Source organism: Toxotes jaculatrix, chromosome 19 (assembly GCF_017976425.1).
Source record: "Toxotes jaculatrix isolate fToxJac2 chromosome 19, fToxJac2.pri, whole genome shotgun sequence".
Classification (NCBI taxonomy): domain Eukaryota; kingdom Metazoa; phylum Chordata; class Actinopteri; family Toxotidae; genus Toxotes; species Toxotes jaculatrix.
This window is the reverse complement of record NC_054412.1, coordinates 441,327-464,054: the sequence shown is the minus strand read 5'-3', so window position 1 is coordinate 464,054 and position 22,728 is coordinate 441,327. Positions and strand designations below refer to the sequence as shown.

The window sequence follows — 22,728 nt, the reverse complement described above, 5'->3', positions numbered from 1 at the left end:
CATTTCTTCCTTCCCTCTGTGGTGAATATCCCAGCTGACTGTGAACGCAGCACCGTGGGGTGAAACCAGATCCATCAGTGGAGCCTCAGCGCTGCTTTGAAGTGACACCGCTGGGTGCAAATGTCACTGCTGGCCAGAGGTGAGGGTGGGGGCGCCGCCTTAATAATTCAACAGGAAAGACTGTGACCACCACCACCCACACTTCCTCTGAGGGGGCGAGGGGGGATCACCTACGTATTACTCAGCAGAAAAAGGTGGAGGAAGAGGAGGGGGGGAGATCAGATCCAATGCTCAGTCTGTTTGTCAGGAAATCTGCAGCTTTCACTGGACACGTTTTAAAAACAGCTGGTTTGTGATGAACACTGAGTCCAGGTTTCCCCGTCACTGAGACCCAGACTCTGCTGCAGCTCACACAGGTTCATGTTCCGACCTACAGGCTGAAGGATCCTGCTGCTGCTGCTGTGTGTGAGTCCCTGTCTGCTGAGAGCAACATGATAAAAGTTTGTATCAGTGGGTTTTGTAGAGTCTGTTATTGTTCAGTTCAGTTCAGAGGTTCTTTATTCCTACATATCTGTCCACATTCAGTCCAACTGTCCCAGTAACAGCAGCTGAATCAGCTGTGATCAGCTCCTGTCTGCAGTGAAGCTGTGGATGAACAGATTCCTCTGACTCGATCACTGTGACACTGAAGGGAACTTAAAATCAGCAGGATTCTCAGTGAAGTTCTGCAGCCATGTCAACATCTTTATCCCTGTGATTTCTAAGCAGGTTCACACGTGTCTCTGTAATGGACACCAGACAGAACTGTCCTGTGTCCTCTGACAGTTCAGCTGTGTTTTCTGTTATTACTCAGCTGACTGATTCAAAAACATGTTGCCATGGTTACTGAATTCATCCAAAACTGAATTTAAAGGTGAGTTTATTCAATCTTCAGATTCTCCACAGTTGAATGTTTTAGCTTCAGCTCACCTTCAGTGGAGCATGTGACTGAGTGCGGAGCTCAGTGATTGGATGCTTGTTAGTGAAATGCATGGTGGGAGTCGTAGCTGACTTTCTTCTTCATGACTTTAGTTTCTGATTCTGAACAAACAATAAAAATCAAGTGTTTATAAAAGCAGAACGACAGCACACACACACACACACACACACACACACACACACACACACACACACACTCTGCAGGCTCTGCTGGGATGGCACATGGATGTTACCTGGTCTTTAGCGCCACCTGATGGAGCCTGATCTCCACTGCAGCCTGAGTGCTTCACTCTGTTGTTTCGGCCTCTAGATGGACTCACTACAGCAGGACCGATGGAAGGGAGAAGGAAGAGGGACAAAAATATATACGATTAAAGCTGAATGAAGTGGACAGCCCAGAAAATACAAGTGATGGACTGCTCCTTTAAGAGACAGACACCAGCTGGCTGCGTCTGGTGTGCGTGCGTGTGTGTGTGTGTGTGTGTGTGTGTCGGTACATGAGCTGTTGGCTTCAGGAGGTTTGCTGCTTCTAGTCCCCTTCACTTACCCACTGGGACACAGAGACCAGACAGCTGACGACGCTGTTTAAACGTTTTTCAAAATTAGGACATTTTTCAGTTATAATCTCAGAAGTTTGAGAAGTTTCTATGTATGAACCTGTGTTCGGTTCCTCTGCAGGTAAAGTTCGCTCGCTGTGTGATGATGAAGAGGAGGGTGATGAGGAGGAGGCTGCTGCCGCTGCAGCTCCACACCAGATGCTGGACGTGACTGTTCCTGGCTGGTGTGGTGAAGCCCAGCAGGGGGGGACTTCTGTGTCACTGCCTTTCATCCCCTGTCCTCCCTCCTCCGCCCTCCCCCTCCTCTGCTACCTGATGGACAGCAGAGTCCATTACCCTGGGCCCCGGAGGACCCTGAGGACCCCTGCAGTACCACAGCCGCCCACAGCTGCAGCATCTGTACCTGAACACACACCAGGACCCTAAAGAGACAAGTTCAGATGAAATGAGAATAAAGTCAGTCTGAAGTCAGGCTCACGCCAAACGATACTGGCTCCTGATTGGCTGGTGTGTGTCTGCAGGTGTCCCGTCTGTCCTCAGTGGTTTGGTGTGTGCTGCTGCTGCTGGTTGATAGTTTACCGACTTTCAGTGTCTTAGTTAATCATTGCTTTGCATTTTGATTTAAATCCTTCAATCGTCTCCAGCTGGTTTTTGTTTCTGCAGCAGTGTAACACTCAAACATCTGACTGCAGCTGGTTTTAGCTCCTCCCTCGTCTGGTCGAGCACACTGGGGGACGCAGGTGTCCTGAGCCTCTGTCCTGAGTTCTGCTGAAGCCTGTGAAGAACTGATCCCTCATTTGACTCTAGTTAAATTAGTGCGAGCAGCAGCTGAGACGTTTGCACAGCTGCACTAAAGCGGCGATGAGCCGCCCTCACGCTTTGCATCTTATCGTCCTGTGTGATCAGAGTGTGTCTGCAGCTCGCAGCGTCGCTCTGATCCACCAACACGCAGCTGCAACATGCAAAACACGGCCTGCGGTTTTACTGTTAGGACTCAGACATTTTCATAACAAACAGCTCTTTTGTTGTTTGTTCCTGGAAACTGTTCACACACTGTAACTGTCCTGAAGCTCACAGACAGCAGACGGTCCACCTCCACCTCCACCTCCATCACACCCACTGTGGAGCAGCTGCTGCTGCCTCCTGCTCAGATGACCTCTGACCTGCAGCAGACACGTGGAGCGAGACACAAATCAGGAACAGACGTGAATTCAAACTTTATTGTTAAACATCACACGTTAGCATTTAGCTCACAGCTCTGCTGCGCCTGGTAACCATAGCAACAGCTGTGATGCTGCAGGTTACATTCGCAGTTCATCCTGGAACATCTTCTCCGCTCTACCTGTACTACCTGCAGTTTGACGTTTTCTTGACTTTAACTTTTTTTCCAAACTTTATTTAAATCTCAGCTGCTGACACTGAGGCCTAATAAACGACCCCAGGCTGCTCAGGTGTCTTTGTCCACCCCTCAGACTGAGAGACTGTCTCTGAGCGGCAGACAGGTGACAGGTGAGCTGTCCGACTCATTGACTGGTTGTTCAGGATCCAATCAGCTCGCTCGAAAACATGATTGACCCCCATTCGAGCCAATGAGCGCTCAGCTCAGACTGCCGCCTCCGTATAAGAGGCTCAGTCCGAGTCCCCTAGGATCAGTCTCTGTCCGGAGGACACAGTTGTTGTGGCGGTTCGATGGTTTCCACCTGCTCCGTTTGTCCGTCAGCGTCCCTCCCTGCAGGCACCCGTATTTGCAGGTTTTATCCGGCAGCTCAGCTCAGCTCAGCTCAGGTGGAGACTGGTTTTCTCATGTGAAGTCCACCGTCCAACACGAGACATGAGAGCCGGGAGCCCGGTGCTGTCAGCGGGCAGGAGGAGAAGGACCAGCGGCGCCCCGAGTCCGAGGAGCCGGAGCCTTCGCAGCCATCTGTCGGTCTTCTGCCGGAACAAGAGCCCGACGGCGGCGGAGGATCCGCGGGTCCCGGTTCTCCTGCTGCAGGACATGCACCTGTGCTACCGGCTGCTGCGGCAGCTGGTGCCCGGTCTGCCCCCCGGACGAGCGGCCAGCCGGGTGGAGATCCTGCAGCATGTCATCGACTACATCCTGGACCTGCAGGCCGAGCTGGACGCGTCCCGCCCGGCCAGAGACCGAGGAGAACCACAGCGGGGAGAAGTCCACCACTGTGACCGGCAGCAGCAGCACCAACAGCGGCCACACAGCAGCCAGAGCTCCGGTGACAAGGTCCACACCTGCCAGGTAGGAGACAGCGTGTGATGACGTTTATCTGGTTATTGAACAGGTATTGACCGGTGTGTAGTGCTGTAGTTGTTGTGTCCCACTAAACATTAGACGTCTGATGGACGTGCAGATCGTGTCTATATTGCGTCCGTCGGTCCATGACCAGTTCTGGACATTTACACCACGTGCAAACTAGGTCCGATATTTGGACGTCTCACCACGACCCCACGTGGACGTCTAAGACAGGTGGAGGAAATTGACGTTATTAATGAATGTAATTTTTTTAATGACAAATATCAACATTGTTGTTATCAACATGATTAAGGAATACGATTATAGATTATTTGTGATTAAACATTATTTGTTAATGATTTATTTATTTATTATTTGTTTATGTTTTTATTCATATGTTTATTGGAAATGCAACTTGTTGGAAATTAGGCTTCAGAAAATAATTTCATGGTATAGGAGCCTTGATATTATAACTCTTATGATTTCAACCAGTGAACGCCACTCTGATTGGCTGAGGCAGCATGTCGTCATAAGCCAACCAGTAAACGGCACCCTGATTGGCCGAGGCAACACGCCGAGCTTTTGGCGCGATTCTTCGAATTTCATCAACCGTCTGTCTCTCAGTCTCTGGTTTGATCTCTGTGGAAGCAAGTGGCCGCTCGGCTCCGTTCAGCGTACATCAAGAATCACCGTTTACCACTAAGTTGAAAGTAAGTTGCTCATGTTTGTTCATTTTATGTTCATGTATGTATTTATAGTGTTAGCTGTTCTAGCTTTGTTGTTTTAAACTACCTAAAACTGCTGTGGCTACAGTTGGCATTGCATGTATCAGCTAACGTTAGCTAAACATTGGCCATAGTTTAAATGGAATTGGAATTACTTTAAAACGACTGTGCCTAAAAATATTCACGTTAGCTGAAGGATTAACGTGAACAAGCATTGTTAAGTCGCTAAGTCACTGCTCACTAACAGAGCTAGGCTGGTAGCTAGCCTAAGCTAAATTCGCTAAGCTAGCGAAAAGAACAAGCTGTGAACTTTATATCTAGCGGCTCCCTCACGGCGGGGATTGCTTTTTACATGCTAGCGAGCCACGAAGATACAGGCAGGTGGTGATGTAGATGTATTAATCCAGTATTGGCAGTGGATGCACAGGCAACATATTTTTGCTTACAAATATGGGGACTTGGTGTACGTGTGCTGTCTTTAAAGGTTAAAAGTATTTAAAGTTCATAAGTTAAAAGTGTTAAAAAGTATAAAAATGTGTATTTTCCTTTGGTTCGTGGAAATCGTACCAGAGTGAGTGTTCTGTACTTTTCTTAGTTTTTGGAAACGGCGACAGAGTGAGCGCTCTTTCTGTTAATGTTCCAATTCCGCTCCGCTCCGTTTCTTCAGTCAGTGAGTTCGGTCAGTAACACAGAGATTAGCTCGTAAAGTTGAATGTGGTTGCACACGTTTCAGCCAGGGAACGTACAGTCTGTAAGTATTGTGTGTGTGTAGTTTTCAAAGTGGTATGTTTGTTGTGTTGTGTTGTGTTGTGTTGTTAGCATTGTTTAGTTAGCATTGTTTAGTGGAGTTTGTTTGCTAGCCGCATTACATTTTGCGTTATGTCCTGTTGTTTAATGTATTTGTGTATTTATGTAGTCACCGTATTTTTGCGTAAGGGTACACGTGGTGAGAGCAGTACAGCATGACTGCAGATTTCCTTTACATATTTCTAATAAGTTTTCTTTTTCTGCTCGTGCAGTTGGATTAATGAAATTTGATGAGACAGAGGATGAAGCAAAGGACCGCAAAGAAGTGGAAGTGGAGGATACACAGCAGTCACTCAGGACTGATTATCCATTATGGAGAATGTTGTCCCAGCCTTTGTGCATTGTCTTCTGTATTCAGAATAATTCTGGTTGGATTTTACCTCAGAACACATTGTTTAGCTCTTTAATTTTTATTGTTTTACATTTCTATTGTTCTATATGTATGTTTATTTGTTGTGATACAGACCCAAACAAGGTGGGCTGTGTAATTTATTTTATTATTTTTATATTTATTTATTTGCATTTTTCTATTACTGGTAGTTATTGGCTATCACTTTCATTTAGTTTTGGCAGACAATCAAAAGTAAAGCATGTTTGCTTCAACTGATGAACACTGAAGCAATGTCCACATGCAAGCCATGAAATTCATGTTCCTGAAATTCAACAGAAGTCAAAAGCTTTATTAGTGACATGTTTGTGCCAGTGACTGACAAAAATAAAAATGGAAATAAATAAGTCGGGGTTGAATTGTGATTTATTGTAAACCTCTGTGTATAACTGTAGTCCCATGTGTTTCCAAAAGGTGGAGGACCCGTTTCCTGTACCAGTTCATTTTCCTGTAGCTTCGTTGGCTCGGCAGCAGGTTTAAACTGGAAATGCATCTCACCTTTGTGCGTTTCCAGTTGTCACCTGCTGCTGAGACAATCAAATGAAGCTGTAGGAAAATGAACTGGAACAGTGTGCCACCTTCTGAAGTGGGACTACAGCCGTGCACAGAGTCTAGAAGCAGAATAAAAACGATGTATAACATGAGTTTAAATTTGACGTAGAAAAGACGTCCACAACGACCACATTTGGACAACAATTAGTCCTTATTCAGAGGTGCTGTGGACGTCAATACTGGACGTTGGGTAGACGTCGGGAAAAAGACGTCTTCTGGCGTCACAGTCTGCACCTTCAGGGGACCAAAATTGGACGTGTCTTTGCGCAGTGGGGTAGTGGTGGTGGTTTGGATGAAGTCTGGATTGAATCGATTGAACTCGGATGCTGAGGTGTTAACCAAAGGTGTTCTGCACCTGTAACTTCCTGTGAGATGTTGTAATTAACTTCCTGCTTAAATATCAAAATAAGACAAAAAGTCGTTTTTCTGACTCGTTCATCAAACTGCGTTCAGCTCGTATTTTCAGATTTGAAGTCCGACCTGAAGTCTGCCACCACGGAGGAGGAAGTTTTGTCTCTTCAAAGTAAAGGTCAGAAGAAACATTGCTGATTCAGTGTGATATTATTTAGAATCAGCTGTTGTTTCTTGTTGTTCCGTTGTTTTTGTTTATTTTTGGTCAGTGACAGCTTCCTCCGTGTGGTGGCAGAATGCAGACTCTTAATGTGAAAACAGGGAACAGCTTTTATTTTCTTTTAGCTGATTGTTGATGCTTCTGTTTTCTGCAGAAAGGAACCACACCTGAGATCAGCCGATCATTTAAACCTGCAGACTGACAGGAAGTCACCTCAGGAGTCTGCGGTCACTGGACTCTTATTCTGAAAACTTAGAGGACCTTTATTATGACAGATGGAACGAAAGCGGGAGCAGTTTCCTGGACGTTTTATTGTTGTAAATCCTGAAACTGAAATGTGATGAATCTTTTCTGCAGCGAATAAACGACAGCGTGTCAGCATCAGATCCAACTTCACCTGTTTATCACTGATTCAAACCAATGTTTTATTCTGAAGATGAAAATGTTTGTTCTCAGACTGTGAATCTGTTTATACTCAGACCTCTGATGATTCATTTCTATTTGAAAACCAAATGAAGAAAAAAAAAAACAGTCACGAAGAAGAATCAACGTTCAACATCCAGAGTTAGTTTATTTCAGTTTGAGTGCAGGACAGATTCATCCACCTTCACAGCACGAGTCACATGACTCCAGGTGTGGAAGGTGAGAGCACTGAGACCACGAACACGGTACAACACCGAAAACTCTACGATGGCTTCGACATCGACATGCAGATTCATGCAGCTTCATGCAGCTTCGGCTCGGGCGACACGACGACACGCTGAGATCTGATCCTGAGGCCGGCGGAACCGTCTGTCTGTAACTCACCTCCGGTCTCACACAGGTTTGACATGTTTGCTTTGAAATCTGATCTGATGGTTTTAAACTGACTGCACGGAACTCTGAGGGAACCGAGGCTGAAACCAGTCAGTGATTCACCTGCAGCTCGGACCGGATCGGGCCCAGATCTCAGTCTCAGCGAGTCCACGAACAAAACCACGGCTGCTTTGTTCATCAGGATGAAAATAAAACACAAATCTAGAAACAACTTTCTGCCTCTACACATAAAAACCATCAACACTGTAAACTTAGGTTAACGATGAGTTAACACTGATTCCTGACACATTAAGTTTCTCACACACTGAAGTTCTCTGAAGATTCAGTGGTGCAGAGAAGTTTTCAGTGTGTGTGAAGCTCCAGCAGCAGCAGCAGCACATCACAGCCTCCAGGTTAACGACTGACACACGTCACAATAACAACATGCAGCAGCTTCTAGTTAAACTCGAATCTACGTCACTACTGAGCTTCATGTTTATCTACGGACTACAGCTGTGAGCATGCGTTTCACACCACTGAACCACACGACTAAAACCAGAGTCCACCAGCAGCCCCCCGCCTCATGTTACCCACAGTCGCACTGGTTTTTGTGTTTCAGGCCAAAATATTTCAGATTTACTGACAAATTTTCAAACAACTTGTCCAATGTTTCCAGATCTCATTAGAAGCTTCTGATTGGTTCAGGGGGTAGGGAGGCGGCTCCTGGCGGACCCTCAGTGCTCTCTTCATCCTGATGAGGTCACAGGATGCTCTCGCGCTCCTCGCCGAAGGTGACGGTGTCGGAGGACACGGTGCAGATCTCTGGCGGGTCTCCGGGTTTCAGGCCCCTCTTCAGGTGAACCACTCGGACGTTCTCGTTGTTCGGCCCTGGCCTGGTAGTGGCGTTCCCGGAGGTGCCGGTGGTCCTGGAGCTTGGGGAGATGATGACATCACCGGTGGAGGACGAGGAGGTGGGGTTGGATGAGGAGGTGGAGCCCTCTGCAGGCTGGCGGGGGCGGTTGCCCTGCTGGGCGTTGGTGTTGTTATTGAGCGTCACGTTGCTTGGGGTGCGGTTCAGGTTGTAGGTCTTGGATGAGGGCCAGCTCTCCTCGGGGCTGCTGGCCAGCAGGCTGCACTGGTCCTCCGAACAGATGGACATGCGGGCGACGGTCGGGTCCTGGAGGCCGCTGAGGCTGCTGGGGAGGCCTCGCTTCCTGGCCAGGCTCTCCTCGTCCAGCTCGATCAGGTTGGCCCTCTCCAGCTGCGACAGGTCCGCCTCCTCGTCCTGCAGCGAGTGGTTGGGCGAACTCTCGTTGGAGCGGACGCCAGAGTCGGACGAGTCCTTCTTGTCCAGCATGGCGTCCGACAGGTAGTCCTTCCCCTTCAGTGCCAGTGAGCCTCCGGGAAGTTTGGGGTCGCCCACCTTCTTGCCGTCTTTCAGCAGGGGGGCGTTATCTGACTCCTCAGACTCTTCGTCATCACTGGTCAGCTTCTGGTAGCGCAGTCCTCCGCCGGCCTTTAGCTTCAGGTCGGCGGCACCCTGGAACAGCCCGCCTCTTTCGGCTGAGGTTTTACGGGTCAGTAGGGACTTGGAGGATCCATGGTCGCCCTTCTCATCCTCCTCCGTGATGGGGTCCAGGGCGTCGCCATTGGAGGTGAAGTCGGTGTTGTCTGCCGCCGGCTTGCTGCCACTCCTCTTGGTGAAGGGCTTGCGTCCATCCTGCTCAGCGCCGTCCTTGTTCTTGTCCTCGGACGATGATGTCATGAACTGTCCCGGCTGCGGTTGGACGGGCTTCTCCCCACCACCGCCACCCATCTCCAACTGGGCCATCTGGGCGATGTATTCCTGGTAGGCGTTGCGATACTCGGCCTGCTGCTTGTCTGTCAGCTTGGAGATGTCGTTGGACGACTCCTGGGAGTTCAGGCTGGTCATGCTGGCGGTTCGATGAGCTCCACCCTGAGGACAGAAGAGTTTTCTGTGATCTCTGAGTCTGCGGCATCTTTACCCGTCAGAAACCTGACTCCACCGTTCGCCCTTTCTGTGAGCGTATTAGTGTATTTACCATCCACTGCATGTTCCCGTGTCGCGCTGCTTCATCCAGTCCCACAGTGCTCAGCTCCTCGAAGCTCAGGTTGAAGCTGTACATCGGCGAAGCATCTGTGTTGGCGGCACCGGCGTGAGGCGGAGCCACGGCTCGTCTCCCTGCTTCAATGGGGCCACCGACAACGCTGCCTTGCTCACTGGCTGCTTCCTCGTGCAGCACCTGACTCTCAATGTGACGCATGTCCAGAATCTGCAGCAGGACGGAGGAGACAGGAAACAAAAGTCAGGACTGAGAGGAAGAATTTCACATTTCAGACATTAGTCACCGTTTTTCTAACCGCGCAGTAACTATAATCTGTAACCAGAGTCAGAAACCAGCAGAGCACAGCCCCTCCAGATGTCCCCTGTCCCCCCAGCGTCAGAGAAACACCGGTTTTTAACGTGAAACTGCTTCGTTCAGTGTTTTCACTGGAGTTTTACTGAGACCACTGATAAAACAGCAGAGCTTTGTTCATCATCACTCTGAGGCTGTGGCGTCAGCTGCAGAGCCTCAGAGTGCAGATGACGTTTTCGCAGGATGTTTAGCGTGTTAGCATCGTGTCTGTGTTCTCAGGGTGTGGACTCACCGTGGCTCTGAACAGCTGCCAGTCTCCAAAGTTCATGTTCATCTCCTTCTTCAGCTCATCGATGTTACACTGAGACAGAACTCTGCCGTTAACGTTGGCCTGAGAACGAGACGGAGAAAATCTGAATGAACACATGAAAACAGACGTGTTCTGCTCCACGCAGCCAGAACATGATCACATGATCAAAGACCCGGTGTAACAGTGGATTTGGTCGCTGTGTCGGGTTGTGGCACTGACCTTCCTGATGGTGGCGGTGTACTGTCCCATCATGCTCTGGTCGATGCCTTCGATCTGCCGCACGCGCTCACAAACGGCCTCCGTCGTCATGGAGCTGAGAAGGATGGCCGGAGCGCCCGACACGATGGAGGCCGAACCCTGAACACGAACACACACAGGTTTGATTCCCAGGATTCCCAGTAAGACATCTTTAAAACTCAGTGTTAAATGTTTTAAATGTAGTTTCCAGTTTGTGGAATCAGTCTGAAGAGACGTGACACGGAACCATCAGGACCGATCCAGTGACTGTGGAGACGTGAGTGACGAGTTTCTGCTCCACACTGTCTACAAATACACAACAACAACACAACACCTGATCCTGCATTTCCCAACGTTACAGACACAAGAACCCTGAAGCTCACAAAACATACAGACACATAAATTCATCCTTCATCAGTAACGTTCACCTCCACCTCATCGTGTTTATGCTGATGTTCTACTCTACGTCACAGTTCTTTATGAGTGTCTTCAGATTCTTCACGGGTTCTTTGATCACATGTTTCCTGATCTTAATCTGGAAACTTCAAACTTCAGGCTCCATTTTTTGCACCAGTGTGTAAAAACATGAAATAACATCTGGGCCTGAGCATCACGGAAACTTTCATTTCAAACTAACAGCTGCTAAATGGACATTTTTTACAGTGCAGAGGACGAGGGGTGTGGGGACACCTCTGTGGAGGGGGGGGGGGCAGCTCTGGGGACAAGCAGTAAGTTTTTAGGACAGGGTCAAAGGTCAAACCAAAGGTTTCAAAACCAAGTCAGCTGCTTTACTGAAGCTATAGGCTAGTCCATGCAAGGTGCATGCTGGGAGCTGTAGAAGGCAGATAGCAGCAAGGGGAGGGCAGGGAGGGAGGGAAGGAAGGAAGGAAGGAAGGAGGGTCATGTTAAGGAGAGGTCAAAGAGTTCAATACCTGCTTCCTTTTCAAAGATGAAACTTTATACTGCAGACAGACAGAGAGATGGACAGAGAGACAGAGAGACAGACAGGTGAGGAATGAAACAGGTGGAGAGAAAACATCAGGAAAACAGATGATAACAGGAAAGACTGAGTGACAGTGATCAGCAGTGAAAGGTGAAGATCGTCCTGAGGTACAGAGCGCCCCCCCCCCCCCCCCCCCACAGGAAAACGCTGCTGGGAAATAAATAATGTATTGATTTGACGTATTGATTTGATGTATTGATTCCTTCTTTGTGTTTCTCAGGTTTGGTTCTTCCTTTGCTTCAGAACTGTCTGTGACCTGACGTCACATGATTTCAGTCTCAGCTCTTCATTGTACTTACAGGCGCAGCGCCGGCGTCCCTGCTGCAGGAGGGTTTAGGTAGCAGGCGTGGATGAAGGTGTGATGGGTAGGAGGCGGCCACGAGTGGGCGTGGCAGCTGGTATAGGTGATGGGAGAAATATGGCTGAAGGAGGGGGAGGGGCAGAAAATCAAAATAAAGTTCATGGAGATGATCTGAACATCAAACAACGAGACGGAGGCAACTTAAAATCTCTGCTGTCGCTCTGAGTCAGCTGACCTGAGCCTCGTCTGACATCACAGCCGCAGCTGAATCACACTGAAGCATAACACAAATCATAAAAGGTGAACTGAAGCAGGTGTGCAGGAAACAGTCTGCAGCTGTGACGGTGTGATGACCTCACAGCGTTACCTGTTGCTCAGCCAGTCAGGTGAAAGATTCACCTGAGCCGCCAGCTGTCACCTGTCAATGTGAATGACATCATCAGGTGATGTCCGTGGGCGGAGCCTGTACTCACCCTGTTGTAGAACGGGTGCTGCGGTCCGGCCATGCCGCTGTAGTAACTGCTGTGAGGCTGCGGAGAGACGACGCCCCCCGGTGGCTGGTTGAAGGGTCCAGTGAAGGAGGCGGAGGGCGAGCACGCCGAGGACACCTGACTGTAGACCGAGGAGGGGCGGGGCTGAGCCTCCTGGAGGGGGAGGGGTGGGTATGTGACCCCGCCGACATTCATCTGCTCCCGGGCTGCACGGACATCTGGGTCAAACAGAGAGAGAACATCTGGATGAGACAGACAGCACTGAAGACAGGTGTGCGGTACTGATGAGACACCTGCAGGAGACAGTGCTGAAACCCCGCAGGCAGCAGGTGTGGCCGTCATCCATCGCACCTGCTGTGAGCTCAGGGTCCAGGTGTGTGGTGCAGTGTTATCAGTGGCAGTACTTTGTGTGTTACCTGCTATGATCTCTCGTAGTTTTGGGTCCAGGTTGACGGTGCAGGGCAGGAAGGTCCGGATGTCTCTGGCCGTCAGGACGGGCGTTCGTGACGACAGGAAGACCTCAAAGCTCCGAACGTCTCCGTCAATCTCCAGCAGAGGCTCCACGTCTTTGGTGGTGGGGATGTTCTTCGACACTCTGCCGGAGAAAACGCTGACGTCAGCTGCTGCTCGGTTCATCATAAAAACCAGATGAGACGAGCTGAGTCACCTCACAGGTGGGACGAAGGGACGAAGGTTAAATTCATGGTTTAAAACAGAATCAAACGTTTAGCTCCAGTTCCCCAGCAGCCTGACTGTGACCTCTGACCTCTCATAGATGGTCTTGAGCGTGGCCTGGTCGGGGACTCCGTCGGTCTCTTCCAGGTACAGGATGAGCCAGGACGTCCTGTAGGGCCACTGCTCCGTCAGGTTGATCCACGATGCCAGACGGTCCCAGTTAAAGCTGATCTGATTGGCTCGCAGCAGACGACCTGCACACGCACAGACGGCAAGAGGCGGGTTTGTTTACAGCTGAGAGGACACTGAAGGCAGAGACACAGAGGACAGAGAGAGCGCTGGTGTGGACCAGGAATCTGTGGGACATGGAGTCATGAGACATCATCAGTTCATCCAGGATGAACGTGTGGTATGAACGTGTGCGTGACTGATTCCAGACCCTGGTCCAGTGTCGTGGACATGCAGTCAGACGTGGGTTTGACCAGAGACCTGTGACGGAGACGATGTTGAGCAGCCTCCTCATGGTCTGAGGGCTGATGTCGCTGAACCAATCCTCCGTCACCATCAGCTTCGTCAGGTCGAACGACATCTGGCGAGTCACCGAGCGCTGCACCTGACGCCGCCGGTACGTGTCCTGAACACAGAGCACGCAGGTCACGTGACCACACGTCAGCTGATCAGTCATCAGTAAACAGGCTGATCACTGACATTCACTCTGCACTTAATACGACAAAAACACACACACACACACTCACACACACCACACACACACACACACAGTCTCACCCTGCGTGTGAGCGTTGTCTTGCTTCCAAACTTGGTTAATTCTCCCAGACTGTGCTGAGACAGTTTCCTGTCCAACTCCTCATGCCAACCTACAGACAGAGAGACAGACAGAGAGGAAACTGAGGTGAGGTCATAAAGACGTCAGAGGACAGGTTAAGACAGGGACAGAGAGGTTAAACTCCGTCAGAGGAAGGTTCATCGTGTGGTCCTGAGTCCACTGCACCGTCACCTACAGTCTGATCATCCGTTCACTACCAGGAAGTGATGAATTCTGTCTTTATCCACTGTCGTGCTTTTACTGTTCAGAGGAAACAACGTGGAGCACTGTTACTGTGAGTTATCGCCATGGTTACCGTCAGCGTTGGTGGCGTCTCCGTTCGCCGGAGCAGCAGCGCACATCTTCCTGGCGCTGGAGAGTCCTCTGCTGTTGAGGAAGACGGGCAGGTGGACGATGTTCCTCATGTAGTCGTGTCCGTTGATGTTGGAGTCTCTGAGGACGCTGTTCAGGTTCTGGTTGATGGCTTTGATGATGATGTGCGGGTCGCTGGCGAAGATGGAGATGAAGGGACCTTTGGAGAATAACACCCGGACCTGCAGGATGAGAACAGTCAAACAAATACACTTCCTCCTCTTACTGCTGTCACACAGTGTCACACCACCAGGCGGCACAAACTGTATGAAGACTGAAGGTTTGGTGAGCGCGGCGTCCTCACCGTGTCGAGCATCTGCAGAACTTTATCCTGTTCGCAGGAGTCCAGTCCGTCGATGACGACCGCCAGCCTCGTCTGATGCTGCGTGAAGCCGTCGATGGTCTTCGCCATCCTCGCCATCAGCTCCACCTCATTTTTCAGGACCTGCAGGACGACACCCAAGGTCACATGTCGCTGTTAGTTGATTCGGATGACGTTTTCCGTCCCTGCTTCACAATAAGAGCCTCACACAGTGTGTCTGATGTTATCGCTTTGTCCACAGCTGCAGACGGAACGCGTGAACAGCCCCTCACCTTCATGAAGCCCTCGCTCTTCAGTTTGTGCATCCTGTTGGCGGCGCTGTGCAGCCTCTTCCTCTGAGAGTTCAGCACAGAGTCGGTCACCTGCCACCACGTCCTGCAGTTCAGCAGCAGAGCCAGACCCACCACGCTGGCGATGGCGATCAGCACAGCGTTCACCGTGCGGTTCTCCCCGTCCACCTTAAAGACGGCCAGCAGCGCCATGCCAGTCACCAGACAGGCCAGCACCAGGACGAAGATGATGAAGGACGGCACGCAGCACGTCTTCTTCCACTTCCTCTTACCTGAGACAGATAATGGACAGAACTAAAGGTGAGTTACTGATTTGTAGAAGAGAGAGTGAGTGTGTGTGTGTCTCTGTGTGTCTCTGTGTGTCTCTGTGTGTTTTACCTTGTGTCTCCTCGGTCTTAAACACTCTGAACAGACGTGTAGCGAGGAAACCGAACTCTCTCTCGCAGGCGTCGGACAGCGTGGCGATCATCTCTGCCATGGACGTTTCCCCTCCGACGCTGGACAGACGGTTGTAGTCTGTGAACAGAAACCTGCAGACAGATCCTGAGGGTCAGTCGGCCCAGTGGACTGTTTTTAATCTTCTGCTCCTACAGATGAACAGGTAGTGGGTGGGGCTGCTGAGGAGGCTGCGGCGTCACTCACCTGACAGGCAGAGCTCTGGTGCTCTGCTCCGGCAGCTCCGGCGGGTTAACGAACATCAGCTTCAGCAGTAGCTCCAGGTACCCGATGTGACGGGCCAGCCGAGTGCTGAGCAGCCACGCCCAGTTCCAGCTCTCTCCCTCCCGACGCCCACCGAAATACACCACCACTACGAGACAACGCACTTCATTTACACCCCACAGGAACAGAGACCGGCTCCGTCTGAACGTGGACGGCTACGTGTCGTATCTTACCGAAGAAGAGGTAGAGCAGAGCCAGCAGGCTGAGGGACACGGCCATGGCCAGTTTGGGGTCGACGGTGAAGCCGAGGACGGCGGCGACGGAGCCGCAGAGCAGCAGAGACAGAAAGACCACGAGCCAGGAGAACTGAAACAACGGCTCAATCTGCTGCCCGGCGAACGTCTTCATCTCGTCTGAGGACGAACGGGAAGCTTAATATAGAATGTATTTCTGTGCCGAGCGTCCTGTGTCTGCATGTCTGTCCACTCACCCTCCAGCTTCTTCAGCAGGAAGGACTTGCCGCTGCCCCACTGAGCGTACAGACCCACGCAGATCGGAGGCTGCATGGTGGGTTCACTCAGGATGTCGGCCAGTGCAGAGCTGTACAGGTCATAACCCAGCATGTCTCCGTCAGACTCTGTGGGGGACAGGTGACCTGTGGGGGACAGACAGGTGCAGACGGGGGTGGCTGCTGTTGTCACTGGTTTTCATGTGTTAGCCCATCACCTGGAATCAGATGCTGATAAAGAAAATATTAACAGGAAACAGAGTAAACTTAGGTTCTTCTCTATCACCATGGTTACCTGTGGTGTATCGCCATGGTAACCTGTGATGGAGATGCATCATCAGCCTACCTACTGACAGACTACCATCCTGATCACTGCTCAGAGAGTGTCAGAGGTCAGGAGCGTCTGTGACGTCTCCTCATCACTCTGAGAGTAAAGGAATGACTGTGTGAACCGTCAGAGTGAGACTGAGACACACGGTCGGAGTCTCAGAGCTTTCACTCGTCTCACAAACGTCTCCGAGCTTCAGTGAACCTACGCGCTCCAAAGATCTGTGTGAGGATGCTCTTCTGGTGGCTGCAGTCGATGTTGTACGGCGTCTCTCCCGCCTTGTTGGGGCGGTACAGCAGGCGGCCATCTTTGGGGTTTCTGAGGAGAAGCTCGGCCAGGCGGCGACTACGGCCACGGATGGCGATGTGGAGCGGAGTGTCTCCTTTCTGGAAAAACAGGACGAGAAGTGAGTGGGAACGTCACACTGATCCCTGCCGACACGAGGAAGTAGGAGGTGAGGAAGTAGGAGGTGATCTATCTCTCTGTATCATCCTCACCTTGTCAACGGCCGACACTTTGGCTCCTTTATCGAGCAGCAGCTCCACGATTTCAATGTTCCTCATCTTGGTGGCTTTGATCAGAGGAGTCTCTCCGTCCTGAGACAGGAAGCAGCAGACACAATTTCACAATAAAACGTCCGTGTCTGAGTTCCGTTATCAGACCTATCATTACCAGCAGGTGTGGTCTGTCCGGTGTGTCCAGGTGAGTCTCACCTTGGTGCAGGTCTCAGTGTCAGGGTTACACTGCAGGATGTCTCTCACCATGGTGGCGTTTCCCTTCTCCACAGCCCAGTACAGAGCTGTTTTATTCTCCTGGAAACACAGAGAGGGACACGGACTCATCGCTGTGAGTCACACTCATGTTACAGGAACACAGTGCACCGTCCCACAGTGATGTCACCGCTCCTGCTCTCACCTGTCCTCTGATGTCGATGTCGGCGTATTTATGCAGCAGAGCTCTGACGATCTCCACATGACCCCCCCTCACTGCTCCAATCAGCACGGTGTCTCCACTCTGTAACACACGCACACACGCACGCACGCATGCACGCACGCACGCACACGCACGCACGCACACACACACACACAGACGCACGCGCACACGCACGCACGCACACGCACGCACCCAACACACGCACGCACCCAACACGCACACACACACATGCACGCACACGCACGCACACACACACGTACGCACACAGGACATCATCAAACACTGACGCTGTGTGCACACCTGTACAGCATTAAATGCATAAACACCTACACAACGTTAGTAAACTAACTTCTGCTGTACGTGTGCCAGCAGACGGATCAGAGAGGACACTGAGGACAGAGACACAGTCAGCTAACACCGTCTCCAAACGAACCGTCTGTTTGGTCGTGTTGGGATATTTTCCTGTGAGGCTGCGTCAGTGTCTCACCCGGTCTGGGATGTTGACATACGTCCCGGCGTCCAGCAGGTCCTGGACGATCTCGGTGTAGCCCTCCTTGGCGGCGATCATCAGGGCTGTGTTTCCGTCCTTGTCTGTCATGTTGACATTCGGGTTCCTCTTCAGCAGCTCCTTGACCACCTCGGTGTACCCGCCCTTCACCGCCACGATCAGAGCCGTCATCGAGTTCTGACGAGACACAGGACAACTCTGTCTGTCTGATCTGACAGGACGCGTAGGACAAACATTCATACTGTCGTGCTAAACGTAACAGAAAGAGCTGTATGTGTGTAGAAGGGTGAGAACATACCGCCCCCTCCTGGTCAACGTCCGCTCCGTTCTCCAGCAGGTGCATCACGCATTCAAAGTGTCCTTTTCTGGACGCCCAGATCAGAGGGGTGGTGCCATACTGTCTCACACACACACACACACACAGTTTTAAATTTGAACGTGTTCAGCTGAGCAGCCAGCGCACACCGTGCTGCTTCCTGTGCACCTGTGTGAAAACATCAGAACTTTACCTGCCGTGTGCCGTGCAGCACCTGCTCACCTTGTCAGAACAGTTGACTTTGGCTCCGTTCTGCAGCAGCAGTTTGACGATGTCTGCGTGTCCTCGACCTGCGGCCCAGATGATTGGATACACACTGTACTGCTGTGAGGGGGAGGAGGGGGGGAGGAAGGGGGAGGAGGGGGGAGGAGGGGGGGAGGAGGGGGGTGTCAGTGTATATAACACACTCTGAACCTTAGAGCTCAGAAAACATCATCATTCATTTTATTCCACTTTGTGTTACACTGCGTGTTTGTTGTCATGTGACTGACCGCACTCAGGTGCAGCCTGGAGCACATGTGTGTTACCTGTCCTGTAGTGTTGGGGTTGGCTCCGTGCTCCAGCAGCAATTCGGTGACCTCCACGCGACCTTTGTAAGCTGTCCACATCAGAGCCGTCCATCCTCCCTGAGACACAGAGACACAGAGACAGTTTAACCCTGCAGCCCCTGTGATCCCGTCATGATGGGACTGAGCTGTAGTTCACCTGGTTAACATGTCCTTGGTTCAATGACTTTGTTTAACCCTGATATCACAGAAGTGAACTGCTGTCATTCAAACAGTGTGATAATAACATGTGATAATAACATGTGATATATAACCAGCACCAGGTGTTCGTGTTGTTCTCACCATGTCTCTGTGTTCGATGTAGGCGCTGTTCTCCAGCAGCTCCTTCACCACCTCCACATGGCCTTCTTTAGCTGCAGAGATCAGAGCGGACCAGCAGTCCTGACAACACACACACACACAGATGATGTTACCATGGCAACAAGAGCACTCTGTTTCCTGGCAACCACAGCATCCGAGGTTCAGAGGGGAGAGTGAAGGAGGCGAGGGAAGGAAATCACCCAAGTTCATGAAACATCAGAGGAAATGCAGATGCTGACTGATGCAGCGGGCCAGTGTGCGTTTGTTTTACTCACCACGTCGTCCAGGTTGACGTTGGCTCCTCTCCTGATAAGCTCCTGGACGATATCCAGACTGCCCTGCTCGGCCGCCAGCATCAGAGGAGTCTGACCGTTCTGTACACAAACACAACAAACAAGGTAAGAAAAAAAAACAACAAAGATGAAAACCATGAATCCAAGTAACAGTTCACTCACGCAGCTAAAATGACAAAATAAGCAAAATGTTTTTTTCGTTTTGTAAAAAACACGCTGTGATACTCAGACACACGTACATCGCTCCGTCCGTCCACCTCCTTGAAGCGGTCCAGGTGAGCTTTGAGAGCAGCCAGGTTCTCCTCCTCCACATAGCTGAACAGGTTCTGGATGGCCAGGGTGGTCATCTTGATGGATGTGGTGGTGTCCATGTTGTCGGTCTGTCACTACGCCCCCTACTGACAGGAGACAGCATCACAGCCCATCAGTGCCTGCAGCGTCTCGACGTAGGTTTGACAGGGACATTTATTCTTTGTGCTTGTGACTGACGTTCATTATGAGTTAATCTGCTGGTGACTGACCATCACATTCACTCCTGACACACACACACACACACACGTGTCACAATCCACACTCAGGCTCATGCAAACACAGGGTGTCGCTCAGCACAGATCCAGAGTCTGGCTGCAGTCTGACCCTCAGCGTGCCACACAGCAGACGTGCAGACCCGACCTGACCTCAGATCAGCACGCAGACGTTTCCCTCAGCTCTGTCGGACGACTGATATTACTTCAATAGCCTGAGAGAAAACGGCGGAGCTGGCGTAGACGCCACCGGCCAATCAGAGCTCAGCTTCACCTTCGTTATCAGTTTCCCTCTGAAGATCAGTGAAGTCTTTCCTGCAGCTTTGTGGAGAAACTCAGCTGAATTCTTTATTAAACTACACGACCCACAATTCCACCAATCAGGAGAGCCGCGGTCACCATGGAAACAGCCTCTTTGTACAGTCACATTATTCACTGAAGCTTCTGATGCTTTATCTCTCAGCATCACCTCCACCTGTCTGAGCGGCTCGTCCGGTTTATCAGGAAACTACTGGACCTTCAAAATAAAACGTGACATTTCCTCAGTCAGCAGCAATTTATTTCATTAATCAAATACATGTCAGTAATATGTCACTATGTCAGGGGAAGAGTGACCATTAACACCAGCTCTTTTCTAACAGGATGCAAAGCGTTTCGCTCTGCAGCTGCAGGAAACCATAGAAACGTTTTCGTGTTGGTGAGGTTAAACGATGTTTGTCTGTTCTTCCACTCACAGTTTAACATTCCTTCCTCTGAAATCAGCAGCTGCTTTAAACTCAGCACTGGCTTTATTTCATTTTTCCAGTCTTTTCAAATTAAAGTAATTTGGCTGCTGCTGAGAACACAGCTGTCTCTAATGTCCCTTCAGTTGGTCCCAAATGAGGTCACGTCTCCCAGGATCCCTTCAGAGACCAGACGCCCCACGTGTCCTGTCCCTGTCTGTAACAGGGAGGAGCTGCATCACAGTGATATTATCATGATAACAACAGTCCGTCCTTCTGAGACGAGCAGAAACAGGCAGACTGGTCCTTTAAAGGTGAAACAGCAGGTGGAGCTGAGTCGCTGCCGTTAAAGCACAGCAGAGGAAGATGAGCTGCGTCAGAGTCCAAGCTCAGACGATGGAAACGCCTCTGTGTGTGTGTGTGTGTGTGTGTGTGTGTGCAGTAAATCTGAAACCTGAGATCTGAGATCAGCAGAGGACTCTGTTATCTTTATTACTGGTTATTGATTAGTGATCAGTGAACCCTGGGGTGGTTCTGTTAGCAGCTCAGATCACACAGACTCTGCTGAAAGGCCTCAGGACTGAGACCAGTGCTGCAGCAATCACTTCATCACTTCATCGGTTCATTGCTTCATCAGCTCCTGTGTTAGACTGTCCACTGTGTGTCTGGACTGTTGGTCCAACGCTGCTCAGTGACAGTTTTTCTTGACATTCAGTAACAGACATGACGTGATGTGACCTGTCACAGGTAACAGGTGGACTGCACTGCAGCAGTTACTGCCACAGGTTAAACTCACAGCCTGTCGGTTCGTTCAGTATCAGTCCATTGATCCATCAGTTGATTGACAGATCAGCAGCTGCTCTGATAATCAAATAATACTTATTTTCTAATCAATAATACCAAACGTCTGCTGTTTACAGCTTCTTTCATGCTTATTTTACCATATATGGCAGTAAATCATTATTAAATATTAGTATTATTTGATTGATTTTGTTATGTTCGATCTAAGAGCGTCGCTCTGTGACGGACGTTTTCCTCCGTTATCAGACATAATCGATGAATCGATATGATCAGCAGTTACAGCCCAGTGTCACAGAGTCAGCTGTAACTGTGCTGAAACCAAAGCTTTATTTATAAAGACAGTTCACTTCATTACAGCAGATACACGTTCAAACCCGGACACGCTCAGGTTTCACCGCCAGTCTCCAGGCAGAAAGAGGCCACGCCCCGTTATCACCGTTACTGACCGTATCACCGTTACCTACCGTTACTGTCTGTATCACCGTTACTGTCTGTATCACCGTTACCTACCGTTACTGTCCGTTACTGACCGTATCACCGTTACTGTCCGTTACTGACCGTTACTGTCTGTATCACCTACTGTCCGTTACTGTCCGTTACTGTCTGTATCACCGTTATCACCGTTACTGACCGTATCACCGTTACCTACCGTTACTGTCTGTATCACCGTTACTGTCTGTATCACCGTTACCTACCGTTACTGTCCGTTACTGACCGTATCACCGTTACTGTCCGTTACTGACCGTTACTGTCTGTATCACCGTTACTGTCCGTTACTGACCGTATCACCGTTACTGTCCGCACTAACAGCTCAGCGGTCTCGCGCTTCCTCCGCCTGCAGCGGAACAATCACCGCAGTAACCGGAATAACCTTCACTGTCAGTCGCGGTCCGCGGACCCACCGACGGTCGTTCAGCCCACAGACACGAACCAGCACGGACACCGAATCAAACCGACCGACGCCGGACTCACGGTGTTATACCGCGGACCGTCACAGACCGAACACACAGCCGTTACTCGTATTTTTTCTCATCGATTCGGCGACGCGACAAGTGTCCATCAGACCCTGATGAGGACAGGGAAGGATGCTGACGGACCCACCGGGAACAAAAGAACCGCTTTACCTCGAGAAGAGAATCGGATTCGGATCGGGCGGTCCGGGCTCGGCTCCAGCCGGGTTCCGGTGGCGGTAGTTGAGCGGGTTTGACTGCGTTTCCTCGGCCTGTGTTCGGATGACAGCCGCGGCTCAGTCTCCATCCCCAGCGACAGCAGCCATTTTGATCAGAACAACAACCTACAGGCACCGACAGCGTCAAGCCCGCCACAACGAGACAGCCACTTCCGTTCACTGCTGTCAAAATAAAAGCACAGGCAGTGCCCGCTTCCTTAAAGTTCACAGAAAACAACAGAAGAATAGAACCACCTTTAAAAAGTTGTTTCTGAGTTCAC

At 50.5% G+C, this 22,728-nt stretch overlaps 2 protein-coding genes across 4 annotated transcripts; one reads left to right on the top strand and one right to left on the bottom strand.

Annotated features, from left to right (window-relative positions):
- The first annotated feature begins 3,203 nt into the window (after window positions 1-3,203).
- Window positions 3,204-7,207, top strand: id2b (inhibitor of DNA binding 2b). The gene is made up of 2 exons (XM_041064668.1): window positions 3,204-3,786; window positions 6,978-7,207. Exons 1-2 carry the CDS (start codon window positions 3,367-3,369, stop codon window positions 7,023-7,025), a joined length of 468 nt encoding a protein of 155 aa, XP_040920602.1. The 5' UTR covers window positions 3,204-3,366; the 3' UTR covers window positions 7,026-7,207.
- Window positions 7,208-7,375: 168 nt separating this feature from the next.
- kidins220b (kinase D-interacting substrate 220b) lies at window positions 7,376-22,571 on the bottom strand. 3 transcript variants are annotated; one of them, XM_041063994.1, is made up of 30 exons: window positions 22,404-22,571; window positions 19,472-19,630; window positions 19,215-19,313; window positions 18,922-19,020; window positions 18,601-18,699; window positions 18,296-18,397; window positions 18,056-18,154; window positions 17,737-17,934; window positions 17,232-17,330; window positions 17,030-17,128; window positions 16,814-16,912; window positions 16,525-16,702; window positions 15,971-16,135; window positions 15,714-15,893; window positions 15,463-15,628; window positions 15,199-15,350; window positions 14,803-15,092; window positions 14,513-14,653; window positions 14,153-14,390; window positions 13,800-13,888; window positions 13,503-13,647; window positions 13,105-13,267; window positions 12,755-12,933; window positions 12,321-12,556; window positions 11,846-11,968; window positions 11,476-11,505; window positions 10,526-10,663; window positions 10,289-10,387; window positions 9,682-9,912; window positions 7,376-9,575 (listed from the first exon to the last, which is right to left on the bottom strand). In XM_041063994.1, exons 2-30 carry the CDS (start codon window positions 19,601-19,603, stop codon window positions 8,379-8,381), a joined length of 5,265 nt encoding a protein of 1,754 aa, XP_040919928.1. In that variant the 5' UTR covers window positions 19,604-19,630; window positions 22,404-22,571; the 3' UTR covers window positions 7,376-8,378. The 3 variants fall into 3 exon arrangements, with proteins under 3 accessions (XP_040919928.1, XP_040919929.1, XP_040919930.1); XM_041063995.1 differs by having other exon boundaries at window positions 19,472-19,627; XM_041063996.1 differs by lacking the exon at window positions 11,476-11,505.
- Between the last annotated feature and the right edge of the window lie 157 nt (window positions 22,572-22,728).